The 17819-nt window shown below is 43.0% G+C and overlaps 1 protein-coding gene across 1 annotated transcript in view; it reads right to left on the bottom strand.

The window, feature by feature from the left end:
• The window catches only part of TRPC7 (transient receptor potential cation channel subfamily C member 7), a gene marked incomplete at its 5' end in the record, with an annotated part of 127501 nt that overhangs the window by 25573 nt on the left and 84109 nt on the right, over positions 1-17819 (bottom strand). The window contains 2 exons of the mRNA XM_080675201.1: positions 4111-4375; positions 8303-8536. Of these exons, the coding sequence (XP_080531327.1) occupies positions 4111-4375; positions 8303-8536 (499 nt within the window). The remainder of the gene's footprint in view (positions 1-4110; positions 4376-8302; positions 8537-17819) is intronic.

The following is a 17819-nucleotide window of genomic DNA, read 5'->3' as shown; positions in this document are numbered from 1 at the left end:
ATTGATCTCAATCAAGACTGCTCAGACTGTGTTTATTCATCCTGTGGCAGATTCCATTCAATCTGTCTGTTTTCTTCTTACCCCCTCCTTGAGGTCTGTCGGATGAGGGATGGGAATATGGGTGGGGAAGGAGGTGTGTGATTCCAGAACTGGAACACAATGGGGATTAGGGCAGGGCTTGGCTGAGGGTTGGGGGTCTGCCATTGCTAGAGAAACCTTTCCGTTGGTCCCAGGATGTCCCTACATCTCCCATCTGGGATAGTACTCTACTGGGTGGTATTTAAGTGGGAGTGGCTTTTGTGAGCTGACCTGGGACTGCACCCCTAAGGTGAACAAGGTTCCTGTAAGATAGCTCTCTGTTAGTTCCTAATAGATGGACTGCAAAGTGAGCTCCTGAACAGTCTTTAGAGACCTAAGCTGTCCTTGAACATAGCCGGGGTGAGTTTTGGGGTGGGTTGGGGGTCAGTGATGGGGCAAGGATACCTACACTATTCTCCCAGCCAAATTTCCTTTCTGTAGGATTGAATTTTCCAACTCTGTAGGACCATCTTTCCCTACAAACTCAAAAAGACCCCCTGTGGGTGAGCCAAATGGAAGATCCTGAGCTGGGAAGGGCGGCGTGGGCATGAGCCGCTATGAAGCAAACATTCACCTGAGAGGGGTCATTGGTCTTTATCATCAGCTTAGCTGGTTCTCAAAATAGCTCTGAGTTCCCTAATGCATGAGACACTTATCTCTAGTGTGGCTTTTTGTTTATCAAAGAAGGTTCTAAGTGCTGACATGCTCTAGAGAGCATTCAAAAGGTAAGAGATGGCATTTACAAAAATCCATTCTTTCCTCTCCACCTCACTGCTCTATTGACTCTTTTCCTGTTCAATGTAATTCTATTTACAGCTGTGCATCCCATTTTAGGAGCTGCAAAGGTGATAAATATCCAATCCTTTCTTCACTGCACTTGCTGCCACTATGACACCTTCCCTTCCCTATCCTGGAGGACCTGGGTCCCCTTTGGTTGGGTTCCTCATGTCTAGGAAGTCTCCATTTGGTTCCCAGCACATGGGATAAGCCAATTGCTTTGTCTCTTTCTCCTCTTTTCACCTTTTCCCTGTAGATTAGCTGTGCTGCATCTAGCTGGGAATTGTGGCCAGGTCAGTCCTGCTCTAAGTCATGACCTTTTCCATCTTCCCATGTGTCATGGCACTGACCTCTGAGGAGCTGTGGGCAGGCGGTGCAGGAATGTGGCGCAGAACACCCAGGGTAGTAGAAATGGGATAGAGTCCACATGGTCAGGTTCCCAATCTGCCTCGAATCTAGCTTCATTTCTCCTGTTCATTCCCTCATTCTTTTTAATGAAACAGTTGGTGAACTATACTGTGTGCAAGCATTGTGCTAGACTGGAAACACAGGAGGGACATCAGGGCCTGACCATCAAGGGGTGGAACCTGTGTTTATCAACTGACATCTTGACTGTTGTTCAATAACAATTCATCCCATAGTGGATACATTTAACTTTGCCTCTAGCAGGTCTACAGCAAATGTGCTTTTGGGTGATTTAATTCCTTCCACAGTTGATCACTGGGTTTTGGAGTACACTGATTCACTAATAATCTTGGCCTGAGCTGGTAGACAGTTTGTAAATTAGGCCCCTGTCCAGAAAGGGTCCTGTGGAGCCAAATCAGTCCACAGGTATCTTTTCTTGCAGTTTACCCTCCCCTTTTCTCCTCATTCACCATTTTTATTATGATCACCACCATTCACTGAAGGCTTATTATACACCAAGGATGGATTCAGTCTTATTTCTTCTTATTGGATCCTTACAGCAATCCTGTGATGCTGATCATCTTAGTGTTCTCACTTCAGATATGGGGAAACTGAAGTCTAGGGGGTTTAATCAGTTGCTCAAGGCCATACTGCTTAATAAGATGAAAGCTCAGACTAAAACCTTGTCTGTCTGAGCCGTGGGGTGCATGCGCTGAGGGGAAGAGCCAGGCACTCCTCAAGTGCATTTCTCAGCACTGGGTCGGGCACTTGCTCAATGTGAACATACACTACTTCTTTGCTTCAGAGAGTAATAGCTTCTGTGGTTCAGCAGCAGTGGGGCCCCCACCCTTCTTGGTAATTCCACTTGGGTGGGGCACGGGGTTCATTGCATTGGGTCTGGGTTCTTAGAGATGTCAAGAAGTACTTAACCCTGTTGGTCCCAACTGCTGTGCCTGTGGCTGGAGACCTGACTATGGCTGGAGATTCTAGGCAGGAGCTTGAAGGCAGGGAGAAGTTCTGGGTCTAGGTGGCCTAGGGTGGGACCTGGACAGAAACACTTATGTGCCTAAGGCACTTTACTAAACTGCCTCATTGATCACTAAAGGGGTATTTAAGGTGGGAAGTCTTATTTATACTTGTCTGCACAGACACAAGCTCAGATAAGCCCAGTGACTTGGCTATTAGTAAGGTCATCCTTTGCTATAATGAAAGCTCAGGTCTGCTATATTCTACTAGCCCACTGCTCAATGCTACTGATCCTCTCCAGGAGATGCCTGGCATCCCCCACAGAGGGGAGGAACACAGGTCTTCGGAGACACAGGTTCACTGAGATCTGACACCAGCTCTGTGGGGGGAGGCTGTGCCACTGCCTTGCTCTGTCTGCAACAATTGCTTCTGGGCCCTGATGTATCCACCTGACTGTGCCCAGCCTCATGCTTGCACCACATGTCTCTTGCTTCCCTTGACTGGGCCTTCCCTACTGCTGCTGAGGCACATGATACTGCAGGACTTGCTCAGTGGCCATGCACAGGTGCTGGCTTGCTCAGTCAGGCATGGAGAGCTGCTGACCTGTGTCCACTAGCAGACCTACCTCCCATGTTATATGGATATGGTTTTCCCAGGGGCTTCCCTGGAAGTGCAGGCAAGTTAATGTCCTAGGGCCTGGGCAGTGACTTTGACTCATGACAGACAGCAGATGGAAAAGATCTGGCTGATAAAGTCTTGATTCCTCATCCTGATGGGCTATTCTGAGATGTGGTGTTTCCATTAGTCTTCCTGGAGAAGTCTGTCATGACCAAGTTTTATGTTCTGGTAGATGGTGGCCAAGTTAGCAACCAGTATGTGCTTTCCCTCCTCCCACACTGCATTTTCCATTTTCCTTAGTCTTATTTCATTTCGATTGCAACTCTCTTGCTCCATTAATGTGTTGGCATGCAAGATTTGCCCAGAGCATTGTTTTCTAGGTAACACAGGCTAAGCCAATAATAATAATAGTGATAACAGTTCTTTCCATTTATTGAACTTAGTGTGCGGCAGCTATATCAGCTCATTGAATCTTCACAGTATTCTAATTTTCTTTAAATCCTCACCCAAGGATGTGTTTTTATTGAGAGAGAGAGAGAGAGAGAGAGAGAGAGAGAGAGAGAGAGAGAGAGAGGGAGAGAGAGAGAAACATCAATGTGAGAGTAACAATCAATTGGTTGCTTCCTATATGTACCCCAACCAGGGATGGAACCCACAACTTAGTTATGTGCCCTGATCGGGAATTGAACTTGCAACCTTTTGGTGCATAGGACAACGCTCCAACCAACTGAGCCCCCTGGCCAGGGCACACTATCCCTATTAAGCAGGTACTATTATTATCTGTATTATCCTTATTTTAAAGATGAAGAAACTGCTCTGGCTGGCAATTGATTCCACACCAGGGCACATGCCCAGGTTGTGGGCTCGATCCCCAGTGTGGAATGTCCAAGAGGAAGCTGATCTATGTTTCTCTCTTGCATTGATGTTTCTCTATTTCCCTCTCCCTTCCTCTGTCTCTAAAATAAACAAAGACATATATATATATTTTTAAAAGAGACCAGAGATAAAAAAAATAAAAGATGAGGAAACTAAGGATCAGAGAAGTTAAGGAACATATAGCGTGTAAGTGGCAAAATGAGGATTGAACCCAGCTCTTCTGTTCTTCCAACTTGAGAACATGAACTATAAAGTACCCTTGAATAAAGTTGCCATTAACCGTTAGAAATACCAAGGAAACCTGAGTCTCTGTAAAGAGCTACCTGCAAGAGACTCTCAAAGACTCCTAGAAAGCCCACAGAGACCTCAGGGGAGCCCTGGGATACTCACGTTGTAAACGCTGGGTTGTACTTTGCACCTCGGTAATAGGAGTACAGATTGAACATCCCAATCATGAAGGCCACAAATACCATGATGAAAATGACCATGAACTTGAAGATATCTTTCACGGTTCTCCCCAGGGAGATCTGCAAGGGCCCAAAACTTTCGTTGGCTGGCAGGATGTACGCGATTCGAGAGAAGCTCAGCACGACAGCTATTGCGTACAGCCCTTCTGATATGATCTGAGGGTCTGAGGGCCACCACTTGTCCCTGGCTAAATGAAAACAATCTGGGTTACTCTCTGGGGATAGGATATGCTCTAGAAGAGAAACCAGTTAGTCATCTTTAGAAGTCTCTAACCTTATTACATGCCATTCCCATCCTTGTCTTTAAATTAATCCCAATATGCTCCCTCTTGGAATGTGCTGGACCATCTGCCTGGAACATTGTTCTCTCACTTCAAGGTCCATTTCATTCCCAATTATTCTTTAAGACTTTGCTCAGCTGTCATCAATTTCAGGAAGCCCTCTATGACCCCACCATGGAATAGGGAAGCCTCCCTGTTCTCCTCTACTCCACCACAATATCGTGTATACCCCCTGTTGTGGCACTTACCATGCTACTTGCTATTCTATGTTTGAGCTCCATCAGCAGGGGCTGTCCCATTTATGAGTAGGTGGAGGAGGAGGAGCATGGACTTAAGAGTCAGACAAGACCTGAGGTTGAGAGTGGCCTTTCCACACACTGGCTGTATGATTCTGAGCAAATTAGTTAACTTCCTGAGTTTTATTTTCCCCATTTGTAACTTGGGAAATAGCCTAGGACAGTGGTCGGCAAACTGCGGCTCGAAAGCCACATGCAGCTCTTTGGCCTCTTGAGTGTGGTTCTTCCACAAAATACCACGGCCTGGGCGAGTCTATTTTGGAGAAGTGTTATTAGAAGAAGTTTAAGTTTAAAAAAATTAGCTCTCAAAAGAAATTTCAATCATTGTACTGTTGATATTTGGCTCTGTTGACTAATGAGTTTGCCGACCACTGGCCTAGGAGAGCTGTCGTGAGGATGAAATGAAATCATATATGTGAAGTGCTTAGCTGGAAAACAAATTCCAGATAACTCGGGGGCTTCTGGGGACAAGGGTCTAGCACACAGCAAGTGCTGATAAATATTTGTTAAATGACGGAATTAAATCCTAACCACAAGTTTAGACTAGTTTAGCCACAAATCAGAACAAGTGAGCTCACGTGGGGGCTAGGAATCTGGAGGATCTTGCCTGAGGAAATGCTCCTGGGTTGTATTCCTCACTGTGTGTCTGTGCGAGTTGTTACTTGAGTTAAGAACCCTAGAGTGGTGACCAGTTATCCAAGTTTACTATGACAGACCTGTTCTAGGTGGCAAGAGTCCTAGGACCTGTCCGAGGCTGGGGAGATGCTGCTTGTGGTCACCAGTGAAGGTCTGAACTACCTTGGGTGTATTCCTGCAGCGGAGCAAACCTGCAAAGTGTTCCTATTGCAGTTCTATTGGTGCAAGGAGCAGCATCTCTCTCTAATGAGCTGCCTACTATGTGTCAAGACATATAGTGATCCTCAAATGAGGGCAGCACCTTCTTCCTGGGGAAATGTGTGCGGTGTCTGTGGCTGTCATGATGACTGAGAAGGTGTATTATTGTGATGATAATGTCTTGCAGTGCTCCAGACAGACCCATACCATGAAAATTGCCCTGCTGAAAAAGTCAGTAGTGTCCCTGTTGAGAAATGCGAAGTGAAACTTAAACTGAGAAACACCGAGAAACCTTAATTAGCCCTTACATTTACATTAGCTCTAATTTTCACAACAGCCCTGTAGAGTACATATTATTGCCATTTTAAAGGCTGGATTTGGCGTATGGGGCCTTTCAAGAGCCAAGTAAATGCAGAGGACAAAGATATTACGTAGCAAGTCTTGGCACCCCAAGGGAGATGGAAGAGGAAGAATTTTATTCTTTATTTTCAAAGCTAGACTCTGTTAAACAATAATAAAAAGCAGTAAAAAATCTTTAGGAAGGGAAACAGGCCTCTGTTTGCCACAGAGTTTCATGTAGTGCATGTAAATTACATTTGGAAATATAATAAAATTATAGACTCTATGTTCTCATCAAGGTCATAACTCAGAAGTCTACAAAAGACAAGGAGACTAAATTATGTTTTTCCAATATATCTGTCACCCTCTATGGATAAATAAAACATTTGGATAGTATAAAATAAGACCTAGCTTCTTCAAACAGACACCAGAAGGAATTATTTTTTCTTCCTCCTATAATTTACCATCTTAAACCTCAGCTGAAATAATATAAGGCACTCCTATAGTCTAAGATAGATTTAGCTTTCATCAGACCCTGGTGACCATGGTGGTCAGGACTTTTTAGTGAAAAATATTCTCCTTGAATTGGCTTGTGAGAGTTGTGATGGGTGTAAAAGCAAACAGCTCTGTGATAATTCAGACAAGGATTTTCTTCTTGGAGCTATTTCCATGAGAAAATTTGTCCTAAACTGAAAAATACCTGCCTACTTAGTACTGTAGAGGTTGGAAGGGACCACTGCCTATCTGGCCACAAGAGGGCATTCTTTCTCCACAATGGAAACACAAATGAACACAGATCCAAAAGATTTCCAAGGCCTGGAGTGAACCATAAAAGCAAGGGCAATAAATGTGCAATGCTTTGGGTTGGTTGAGACCTTAATATAATCCATAAAAGGATTAGAAGTTACAAGTGGACAATATGAAGCCTGAATCATGGCATTAAGAAAAGTATCCAGTGCAGTATCAAGATTCTCTCATCTTTCCTTGAACCCTGAGCAGCACAGAGGGGAAAATATATAAGACCATTTTTGCTTTTAAAAAATCTGAATTTTCAAACCAATAAATGAAGAGTGGATACTTTGCAATACTATAAGACTCTGTTTCTCAATGGGGATTTCCCTACCACATTTAAAAGTCAAAATCTGCATAACAATCTACATTGAATATAGGCAGCAACTCAATTTTTGCAGTAATTGGCCAGTCCTCTGCAGATCATTGCTGTACCGGATAATGAAGATTCTGTGGTCACAGGAGCCATGTGGCTTTATCTAACAGTGACATTTGACATGCAAACTCTTCATGATGTAACAGCTGCAATTAGTGAGTGCATATGAATTTACTCATAACAACAAATATCTACTGTTTCTTCTCCCCATACATCTCTCTCTCTTTAGTACAGAAAGTACAGTATTTGAGCAAGAAATGACCCAAGAGGTAGTGTGATAATTACTGTTACTACTTAGTGAGCATTTAATATTTTCAGAATATAGTACAATATTCTTCATATGAACCAACTTATTTACTCCTCAAAACAAATTTTCTGACATGTATTATCCCAATTTTACATATAAGAAAATGGATGATCAGAAGTTAAATAAACAAGGTTTCACAGTAAGCTACAGAAGTAGGTTAGAATTCAGGTCTAACTCCAAAGCCTGAAAACATAACCACTGTGCCTTCTGCATGGTTTTCAAATTCATGTTGGGCCTGGATCCCTTGCAATTCAAGGCAATCCTGAATTTATGGGAACATTGTGAGCCCTGCCTTGAAAACCTGTTTCTTCATGTATAAAATGGGACTAAAAAAGACCCTTTCGCAACGCTATTGCAAGGATTGCAATTTATGGTATAAAATGTCTGTACAGTTCATAGCCATTAGTAGGTCCTCAATAAATAGATCCTATAACTCATTATTCCTAAAATTTCAATCTAGTACCTCACACTGTATGGCCTTATGGTTTGAAAGAATTAAGTCATCTCCTAAGACACTATCTTGCCACGAGAAAATATCTTTTAAACTGAGAAACCAGGACTTTGCACAAAACACAGGGATCCAACATGAAAGGAAAAGCTTCTGGATCCGCATCAGAATTGAGATTTTTCTTTAAAAAAAAGAAATAAAATCCCACAGAAATGCTCCAAGAACCTTTCCCAAACAAATCCATACTTTCTAACACAAAATGATTCATTTCTCATAGTCACTAATTCAGCATGTAGTGCAGTGACTGGGACTTTCTTTTGGGACTAAGGGTGGTGTCTACGTTAACATTCTAGATGACCAACTGCTGCAGAACCGCCAAGCTAAGGGCCCAGGGCCACGCCCCAGAAGTGCCTGGGGAGGAGTGTGGAGGAACACTTGGACTCACCGTAGGTGAAATATGCCACTTCTGGCGGAAGAGAGACATTGTGCAGTGTGTCGTCCTGCACGTGCTGGTCCACGTACAGTTGGGCTTCGCTGGCCTTCAGGAAGGCCATGAACCTCGCGGTGAAGGAAGCCACGAAGATGGACAGCATCCCGAAATCCAAGAGGTTCCACAGGTGTAGCACGTACTCCCGCGGCCCCTCCTCCCAGATTTCCTTGCATTCGGACCAAATCATCCCTGTGGGAGAGTGAGAAGGTCAGGCTCATTTTTCAGTTTCCTTGACATTTGTGACTACAGGGGGGCATGGGCGGAAGCAGGGTAAATAAAAACTCTTGGGAGCTGAGAAGGTTGATAGCCAGCAACAAACAGAAACCTATCTTAAAGGCAGATTGAGAATTGGCAAATCCTCAGACTGTGAGAATAGGTTTCACCTGTGCCTCTCCTTTTGCATAATCTCCAGAGATGAGGAGAGAGTTCTCATCCATTGATAGATTCTTGAGGGCAATATAAGAGAAATACAGTGGATGACTTTTATACATTTGAAGAACGGGGAGGTCTTAAGAAATCATCCATTTCTGAAGAAACCTAGATACAGGTGGGCTTTTTGAAGGTACCACATATGACTTAGAACCCATGTGTTCTTACTTCCAGGTGAGAATGCTTTCCTCCGTATTTCCATGACTATTTTAGTGAGTGTTAGTTTTAAGTTACTATTTTTTTCTTACTCTTTTATAACTTTTTAATACCTTTTTATAACTTACTGGATTTCAAAGACAGATGTCCTCATTGTTACATATTAAACTGTGTAGAGGTATGTAAACAAAGCATTACTAGTTTCCCCACTCCACTTCTAAGACAGCCTTGTGAGGTAGCCTAGACCAGTGGTCGGCAAACTCATTAGTCCACAGAGCCAAATATCAACAGTACAACGATTGAAATTTCTTTTGAGAGCCAAATTTTTTAAATTAAACTTCTTCTAATGCCACTTCTTCAAAATAGACTCGCCCAGGCCATGGTATTTTGTGGAAGAGCCACACTCAAGGGGCCAAAGAGCCGCAGTTTGCTGACCAGGAGTCTGGTAGAAGGGAAAGAAAACCTTTCAGTTTTAATAACTTCTATTGAAATAGAATTTTTCTCCTCAAAATTACCCCCATGTTTATCAAAAGAGCTAAATCAATACTAATTTATCTATTGTATTTAATTTGGCCTAATTGTTTGCATAAACATAACAAGAATGGGAACTGACTACCTTTGCCAGAATTTCATGATTGAATCTTAATGTGCCCCGTAGGGCCAGGAAGCCAAGCCATCCAGCTGCTGTCAGGCCTGCCTGTAGTATCTGCTGAGTTAGGTGAAGTCCTCACCTGTAGTGGCTCTACCTGGGCCCATGCCCTAGGCTTCAAGGCCTATCTCAGCCCTCCTACTCATCGCAGCTCAGAGTGTGTGGGGGTCCCGCAGGGACGCAGAGGTGCCCTTATTGCTCCCCTTGTATTCTAACCAACCGCCAGTGATGGTAGGGTATGGGCCTGATGCTCCAGCACCAGCTATTTTCAGGGCTACCAAGCAGGATACCAGACTTTCTCCATGGCACTCTTATTGGCTTCAAGTCTTCAGAGTTCAGGCAGGGCTCTTTAAAACATGATACTCCAGTCAAAGTTTTTGGTTAATAAAACCACTATTGGAAACCGGTCTTATTGAATTTATGCAAAGAAATGTATTGTCATGATTTATTAAGTATTGCCAAATTTCAGAGGAATTGTATAAGGAGAAAAATATACTGACCTGCTTTAAGATAGAATTTTCCTTGCCAGTCCTTTTTATGGATTTTCCAAAGTAATATTTTCTGAATGTATTATAACAAACAGTAACTGTTAGATTGCTTTTATCAGTTCCTCCCTAAGTACTTTGGCATAACTATTTACACTCTGTTTAGGGAGGCAGACTGTAAATTATTTACTCTTCCTGGCTTACTGGCCTGTATTATTTGATTTCCTTTCAACATTTCTCTTCTCCTTCTTATTACATACACAACCTTTATAAATTTTACACTTCCAAATTAGCCTTCAAACCTTCTTTCTATGTCCTTTAAAAATGCATATCCATGCCTCAGACCTTCTACTCAGTATTCCTTATTCTTTGAAACCTCAGTCCTTTAATGATTCCTAAAAAGTAAACAGACAGAATTTCTTAGATTAACATTTATGACTTAGATCTTCTGTGATAAAACTAAGAGTAGGTAAAAATATTTCTTTTTGAGAGACAGAGATTTTTAAAACTTAAACAGTTGTAACATTAAAGATATTATATCTTAAAGTTCCTTTGCTGAATATTCCACCACCGCCCAAGAAGTACCCAGTAACCCTGCCCTGCCAGGCTCGGACAATGAGATTTTCTTTATGTGTATTGGAAGGGTCAAAAAGAATAAAACGGGGCCGGGGAAGATCCACTGTGTTCTGCAGAAAGCCTTGAGTCTAGCATAGTTCAGATAAGCAAAAATCAACAGAAACTTATCTCTCCCTGCTATCCCCACCGACGCCCCCCCCCCCCCCCCCCCCGCTTTTCTGCATTAACCATTTACTCTGTCCTTAGCAGGGGAAATAAGGCAAGCGGTCTGAGATCCTGTATAACCAGGCTTTTTACACTTAAGGAACAGCTGCTCTCCCTCCCAGATTTTCCTTCTTTACTCCAAGGCCCCAGAGGATCTCAAATCCTCCTCCTCCTCCACCACTTCTGATATCTCTAACCATCCCCCTGTCCCCCAGCCTAGGGCTTCTCTATTGCATCAGGCTGAGAGTGAATTCCACCGCCTCTACCCTTTCTCACACCTGCTCCAGAGCAGTTTTCAGTTCTCTTCCTCCCCAAGAGACCCACTGTAAATCAGGAAGGGCAGGCAGGTCGCAGTTCTTGGGACCACATGATTCTCTGTTTGCTAGCAGGGCTGAAAAAGGCAGCCTACAAAGCAGTTAATTATGACTAATCTTAACCTAACAAGCCTTTGTTTAAACTTCTCTGGATTGGCAACCTTCACAAATTTTATATCCTTAATTAACCCTAGAATTCCAAAATTTTAAACTAACACAGCAAAATTATAAATCAAGGAAAAGCAATTATAAGTTCTCTACTGTCTTCCCTCTAAAGCAGGGTTTGTACTGTCTTTCACACAGACTCTCACGCTTACATTTATACACCAGACAGTCTGAGTTTTTGACTTCTACCAGATATTTACTCAGAGTTTAAACAGTCCACCTGATTCCTGATTAATTGCCTGAGGAAGTCCTTGACTTCCAGGGAGGTGATCAAGCTCCCCCTTCCACTCACTGGAAGTGGGCCTGACTGATAGGACCCCTACCTTACTGATTCTGTTGACAGGTCTAGAAGTGTCCATCCACTTTCTCCAGATGCCGGCTGGGTCCTAGGCTGAGGTCTGGGAGTGCCCAGTGTCCCCTGGTTCAATTCTGCTAAATCAGCAGAGCAGTGCCTTCCAGAGGCCTGTCTGGCTCCCCTGGGCCCCAAACCCGGTCCACTCACCGGAGGCCAAAAGGCCAGCATGTTTGGCCTTCTTCCCAGTGAGGGAACCATTATGTTACAGAAGACCAGAAAACCAAGCCATGCTTAGTCAAAGGGAGTTACATTTTATTAAGTGCAGGGCCAGAGAAAAATGTGCCTTTCAAATTCTGGTGCCCCCCCCCCCCCCCCCACACACATGAAGGAAACCTTTTCTATTTATACTTTTCCTAGCTCTTTTGTCTCCCAAATTTGGAATGAGACTTCCGGGCCTTCTGGGAAAAAAGGCCTAAGTGCTGGGAAGGGGCCATGAGACCATATCTCAAGGCCTGGCCTGGTGTCAGCACTGACAACTCTGTCTGGGGCATAGTCCATGGCCTCTCTGGAATGGATTAGTCTTATTTTCCTTATTATTTAAGCAAGCAAGCGTTTACAGAAGTCAAAATAGCAGGGTTAAAATTTCAAACAGCAGTTTTTATATAAGATAGATGCTTTAATGTAAAATACCTCAACAATTTTTCATATCAATCACATGTTGTAATGATAATAATTTAGGTATATTGGGTTAAATAAAACATGTTATGTTAATTTCATTTAAAATTAACTATGCAGCTTATGGTGTGTCTTGCACTATATTTTTATTGAATAGTGCTATTTTACCTTTATCTTCACTGATTATTGGTTTAGATCCATGGTCGGCAAACTGTGGCTCTCGAGCCACATGAGGCTCTTGGGCCCCTTGAGTGTGGCTCTTCCACAAAATACCACAGCTTGGGCGAGTCTATTTTGAAGAAGTGGCGTTAGAAGAAGTTTAAGTTTAAAAAATTTGGCTCTCAAAAGAAATTTCAATCGTTGTACTGTTGATATTTGGCTCTGTTGACTAATGAGTTTGCCGACCACTGGTTTAGATTATTAAACCTTGGTCTGGCCCTACCAAGGCAACTGCAGGTGGGACTTGAAATTCAATAAATCTAGGAGCTTTTTTGATAGCAACATAAATTTATATTAAGTGAATTATGTTAAGCGAATGATGTTACAAATATCCAAATGACTCTTGGCAGAAAATCAGTTCCCCGCCCCTGCCTTAAAGGCTGCTGCTTTCCAAGGTTTCAGCCTTTCTCATTCTTCCCTCTGTCCTTGTGTAAGTTCATCCATCCCTGCAACTTTGTTCTTCATTTCCTTGTGAATGTTTTCCTTCAGACCTCAAACCCAAGCACACTGGCAGATGACCACAGAAGCCTGGAGTTAAGGATAATACTAGGAGTAGACAAATGGTCATGGGGGTGGAGGCATGGCTGACTTGGTCACAGGCCCACATCTGGTAGAATTTGAGTGATGAGCTGATCATCCCCATTCCTTTGGGACTCTGCCCAGATATTTTTAAAATCAGAACTTTTTGATTTCTGGTGAAAACGGTCCATCAAATAAAATGATTTGAAACTAAATGTATGTTTTATATATAAAAAATACATATATATTCAAGTCAAGAAATATATATATATATATATATATATATATATATATATACACACACACACACACATATATATATATATATATATATATATATTTCTTGACTTGAATATATATGTATTTTTTATATATAAAACATACATTTAGTTTCAAATCATTTTATTTGATGGACCGTTTATATATGTGTGTGTATATATATATGTGTGTATATATATATGTGTGTGTGTGTATATATATATATATATATATATATATATATATATATATATATAAAGTAAATATATATTTTTCTTGACTTCAGAGAGGAAAGGAGAGGGAGAGAGAGACAAAAACATCAATGAGGGGAGTGAATCATTGATTGGCTGCCTCCTGCATGCCCCTACTGGGGGATTGTGCCGGAAACCAGAGCATGTGTCCTGACCGGGAATTAAACCATGATCTCCTGGTTCATAAGTCAACACTTCACCACTGAGCCACACCATCCAGGCCTAAATGGTTTTTTGAGAAAAGTAATCCAAGTCTGTTTACAAGATAATCCTCCTCCAGCCTTTGACGCCCCCCTCCCTCTTAAAGCCACACTTCTCAAGTTTAACTTTTCAAAATTTGGTAATTTCCTTAACACTGAGATTTACTTTCATCTGTGCCTGTCCAAATAAATATTTGAAAAATATTAGGAAAACCATTCTAGGCTGGAAAAAATGTTTGTTGCTTTCCTCTACCCCCAAATTAAAATTTCTAATGTCTTAGTGGAACTGCTTCTAACTGGGCACAGGCTATCACTGGCTTTAATTCAGGAAGCTGGTGCTCTAGCTTGGCTACATATTGGGTTTGTGACCTTGGATAAATCCCTCGATTTTCTTGGGGTTTTGGGGTAATTTCAAGTGTTAAAAGCTCTATAAATCTGAAATGCAAATTATTTGCAGGAAACTCACTTTTTGGCCAATATGGAGCTCCTCATTGGGCATTGCAAATCACTTCCTCCATGCTCAAATGTCCATATCAGTCTTCCTAGATATGAATATTAACTCACCCAGACTAATTTAAATTATCCTAAGGCCATGAGTAAAAGTAGCATGGACCCAAGGGTTTGAGCAGCAGGAATGCTTAATGAAAAAAGAAATGTGTGAAATTAAATACTTTAGTGAGTGAAATTAGACCTTCTGCTTCCAAGGTGCTGAGGGTAGTTCAGCAGTTTATATTCAAGCTGAGCCTCATAGTCTCTTGCCTCTAGCCTGTCAATCAGAAGAGTGTTAGCCCAGGAGCTCTGAGGGTCAGGATGCCTGCCGGCTACTGGAACCTCCTTCAGGCAAAATCCCCTTCTCTCAGGGAAGCTGGGAGCCTGGAGAACAAGGTCAACTGATAATTAATGAGGATAGCTGGCAAGGGAACAGGCTGGGAAATGCTGGGAAGCCTTGGGGGCAATGAGTAGCTTCATATGTGCAAGTTTGGAGTAATGGTTACAGGCTGCTGAGATGGAGCTTGACTGTTCAAAAGGTGGTTCACTCCTATGCCTGCCTCAGATGCAATTCAGAAGGGATCCTCCTTCAAAATTCTGGGGGGTGGGGGTGAGACTGAAATGTGCACACTCCTTGAATGGCCATGGTCTGTATGCCTTCCTCTACACTGTCCCAGGACCCGAGTAGAGCATACTTCTTCCCCACCACCTCCTGGAAGGTCTGTCTGTTCTTTCAGGTCAGCTTCTCATCATTGGGCCAGAACTCAAAGGAGGGAGAATATGCCTAGAACATTTCAACCCTCAGACCTAATATCCAAACACTATCTCAGTGGCAAGTCCTTTGCAACAGATCTTAGTCTCAGACACATTCAGGATTCATTTGTTTTCCTGGCAGGAAGATGGTATTAATAGATTAAAAACTTAACAAAGCTCTTCATCTTCCTCTGATTTCAGTAGATAACAATATTGAGCATCAGCTAGGTGCCAAGCCCTGTGCTAAGTACTTTGCTAACACTAAATCTTCCTAATGATAGGGGCAGAAACAGAATATTAGGGCCCAGCTATAATAGTAAGAAATATTAATCATGCTCTGTTAACTGTGATTGTTCTGATTAAAGAAGATACATTCTAACCTGGCTGGGAGTTGCATGTGGGACCTGGGAGCTCACCTGGAAATGCAGCCCATCCTCCCCATCAGGGAGCTGCCTATTATCATTGAAAGATTAACAACCTTGTTGCAGAAACCAGAACTGCCAGCCCTTTGAAGACCCTCAGCCCTTTGCATATTGCCAGCTTTTTGAAGGCCTCCAGCCTTTGCATACCCGTAGGCCTTTGCAAATCTCCAGCCTGCATTACCTGTTAATTGCCCATTTGGCATACTCTTTTGCCTACTTCCCCATGTAATCTTTGTCCTTATACCCAATATAAGCAGCTGGTTTATGTATGGGGAGAGGCAGAGCAGATTTTTGTGGATGACCTGCTGGTCTCCTATACTGCCAGCACTATTGGAACAAACGCTCATATGTGATTCAAGCCTGTCTCTGCTTACTAGTAATTGCCTCAAGTAGTGACAGGCAGCACGTACCCATTGACTGTCCAGTTACACTAATAGCCTGATAGGTACTGTAATTATCTTCACTTTACAGATGAAAAAAAACTCATGTACAAAGATGGAAAGTATGTCCTCCAAAATCACACAGGCAGCCCAGGACCCTTGTTCTCTACTGTTCTGTCACCCACCATGGCCTCTTCTAGGCACAGCTCTCCTATGGTAGCAACTTCTTCACCTGCTTACCAGGCTTTATTGAGCACCACATCTGTGCCAGGCACCATTCTGGGGATACAACAACCAGAAAGATGACATCCCATCGCTAGCAGGTTCAGTGCTGGAGACAGATGTATCTGTAAGCACTAGTGCTACACAGAAACAGATGATATAAGAAAAAATGATCAGGGGAGACACAGGGATAAGAGCAATCTGTATTATAATTATTTGACTCATCAGAGTGTCTGGTACATTATATATCTGTTGACTGAACAAAGGAGTGAATTCATGGAGGAGGTGACAGTTGATATGAGGAACCAGGAGTTAGCTAGGTGAAGGAGGAGGGGCTGGCAAGGTGTTTCAGGTCATGGCCATGGAAATGAGGGAACACAAGAGGCTCAGTGTGGCTCAGTGATCAGGACGTGGGACTGGAAATTGGAAGGGCTAGTGAAGGCCCAGTAGACCATGAGGGGAGATTGGTTTTCATCCTAGGCATCTATAGCCCCTAAAGGTGATAAGCAGGGCCAAAACATGGTCTGACTTGCTGGGAAAAAATTTGGCAATTTGGTTGGAGTAGTCTGCTTGGAAATCTTGTCCAAATAAGTGAAACCATTAAAAGAACGAATTAAGTGAGGAACCTAGCCCATGTGCTTTTACAGTTTTACTCTTGGTCCAACCTAGACGTGATTCTGTTGTAGAAGACCGGAGAAAAACCAACCAATGCTCTAGAGAAATGGAGTCACACAGTTTATTATGCCGGCGGACTCAGCGGAATAATTTCCCAAGTCTGAGCAAAGTAGCATGCAGGGAGCTTCTCTTTTATATTTTTCTGGGGTCTTTGTCCCCCAAATATGGATTATGATTCTGGTCCTTTCACGGGCTTTGCAAAAAAGGCCCCAGGTGTTGGGGGTCTTGAAACCATATCTAATGGTCTGGCCTGGCGTCAGTACTAATAACCCCCTCCCACCCCCCCACCTGGGCTGTGCACTATTCATAGTTTATGGCCTCTGAAATGTGAGCATTTAGGTAACAGGTCCTGTAAGACCAGTTTCTGGAAAAGAGGCAGTGACTTAATTATCAAAAATGTACACTGGGCTTGCTGGCACAGATTCAGATTGCTAGTCTCTCCTCCCCCGCCCCCCCCCGCCCCGCCCCCTCTCCCAAATATCAGGGTTACATTGGAATTAGCCTTTTAGCCTTCTCAATTCTGGAGGTAAATCTTAATATTGCCCTCAAAGAATTTGTAATCCTAGCTGGGTGGATGAGGGAGCAGCTTGATCTTCACATTTTACACATGTGAAAACAAATTTAAAGAGACAGAGCCGCCAAGGAGGAAGGGACACAGTCATACTGGGTTTCCTCACACTTAGTCCTAAGCTCTTTCCTCTTCTCCAGGCCTTTAAGTGTATTTTCCCGCTATGCTGGCATTTCCATCTCCCTCCAGCAATTGAGCTTTCCATCCTGGGGCATCTGCTTAAGAAAACACTGTCAGGTTGTCTGTGAGAGTGATGTAAAAGTAACCTTCATGGCATGATTCTATTCCTGATGAAGAAATGACATGCATTGTGGAGAGGCTTCCTGCCTTAAGCCCGATGGCTTCCTGGGAACCTCTATTGTTGTTACACAGTCCTCTGCTGAATGTCTCCACAGCCACAATCTCCAGCTGAAAAGCTTTACCACAACCTCTGTCAACTACCCCAGCACAGTTGCTTAAGATACAGGCAAGAAAGATGGGTTTCTATGGTATGAACTGATGTTGGAGATTCTCCAGGCTGGAAGGAGTGATGGTCTCTGGTTCATTTTATCCTCACATGGCAGCGAGG

Source organism: Plecotus auritus, assembly GCF_963455305.1.
Source record: "Plecotus auritus genome assembly, chromosome: 6".
Classification (NCBI taxonomy): domain Eukaryota; kingdom Metazoa; phylum Chordata; class Mammalia; order Chiroptera; family Vespertilionidae; genus Plecotus; species Plecotus auritus.
Note: the sequence above shows the minus strand (reverse complement) of the source record. Positions and strands in the feature narration are given on the sequence as shown.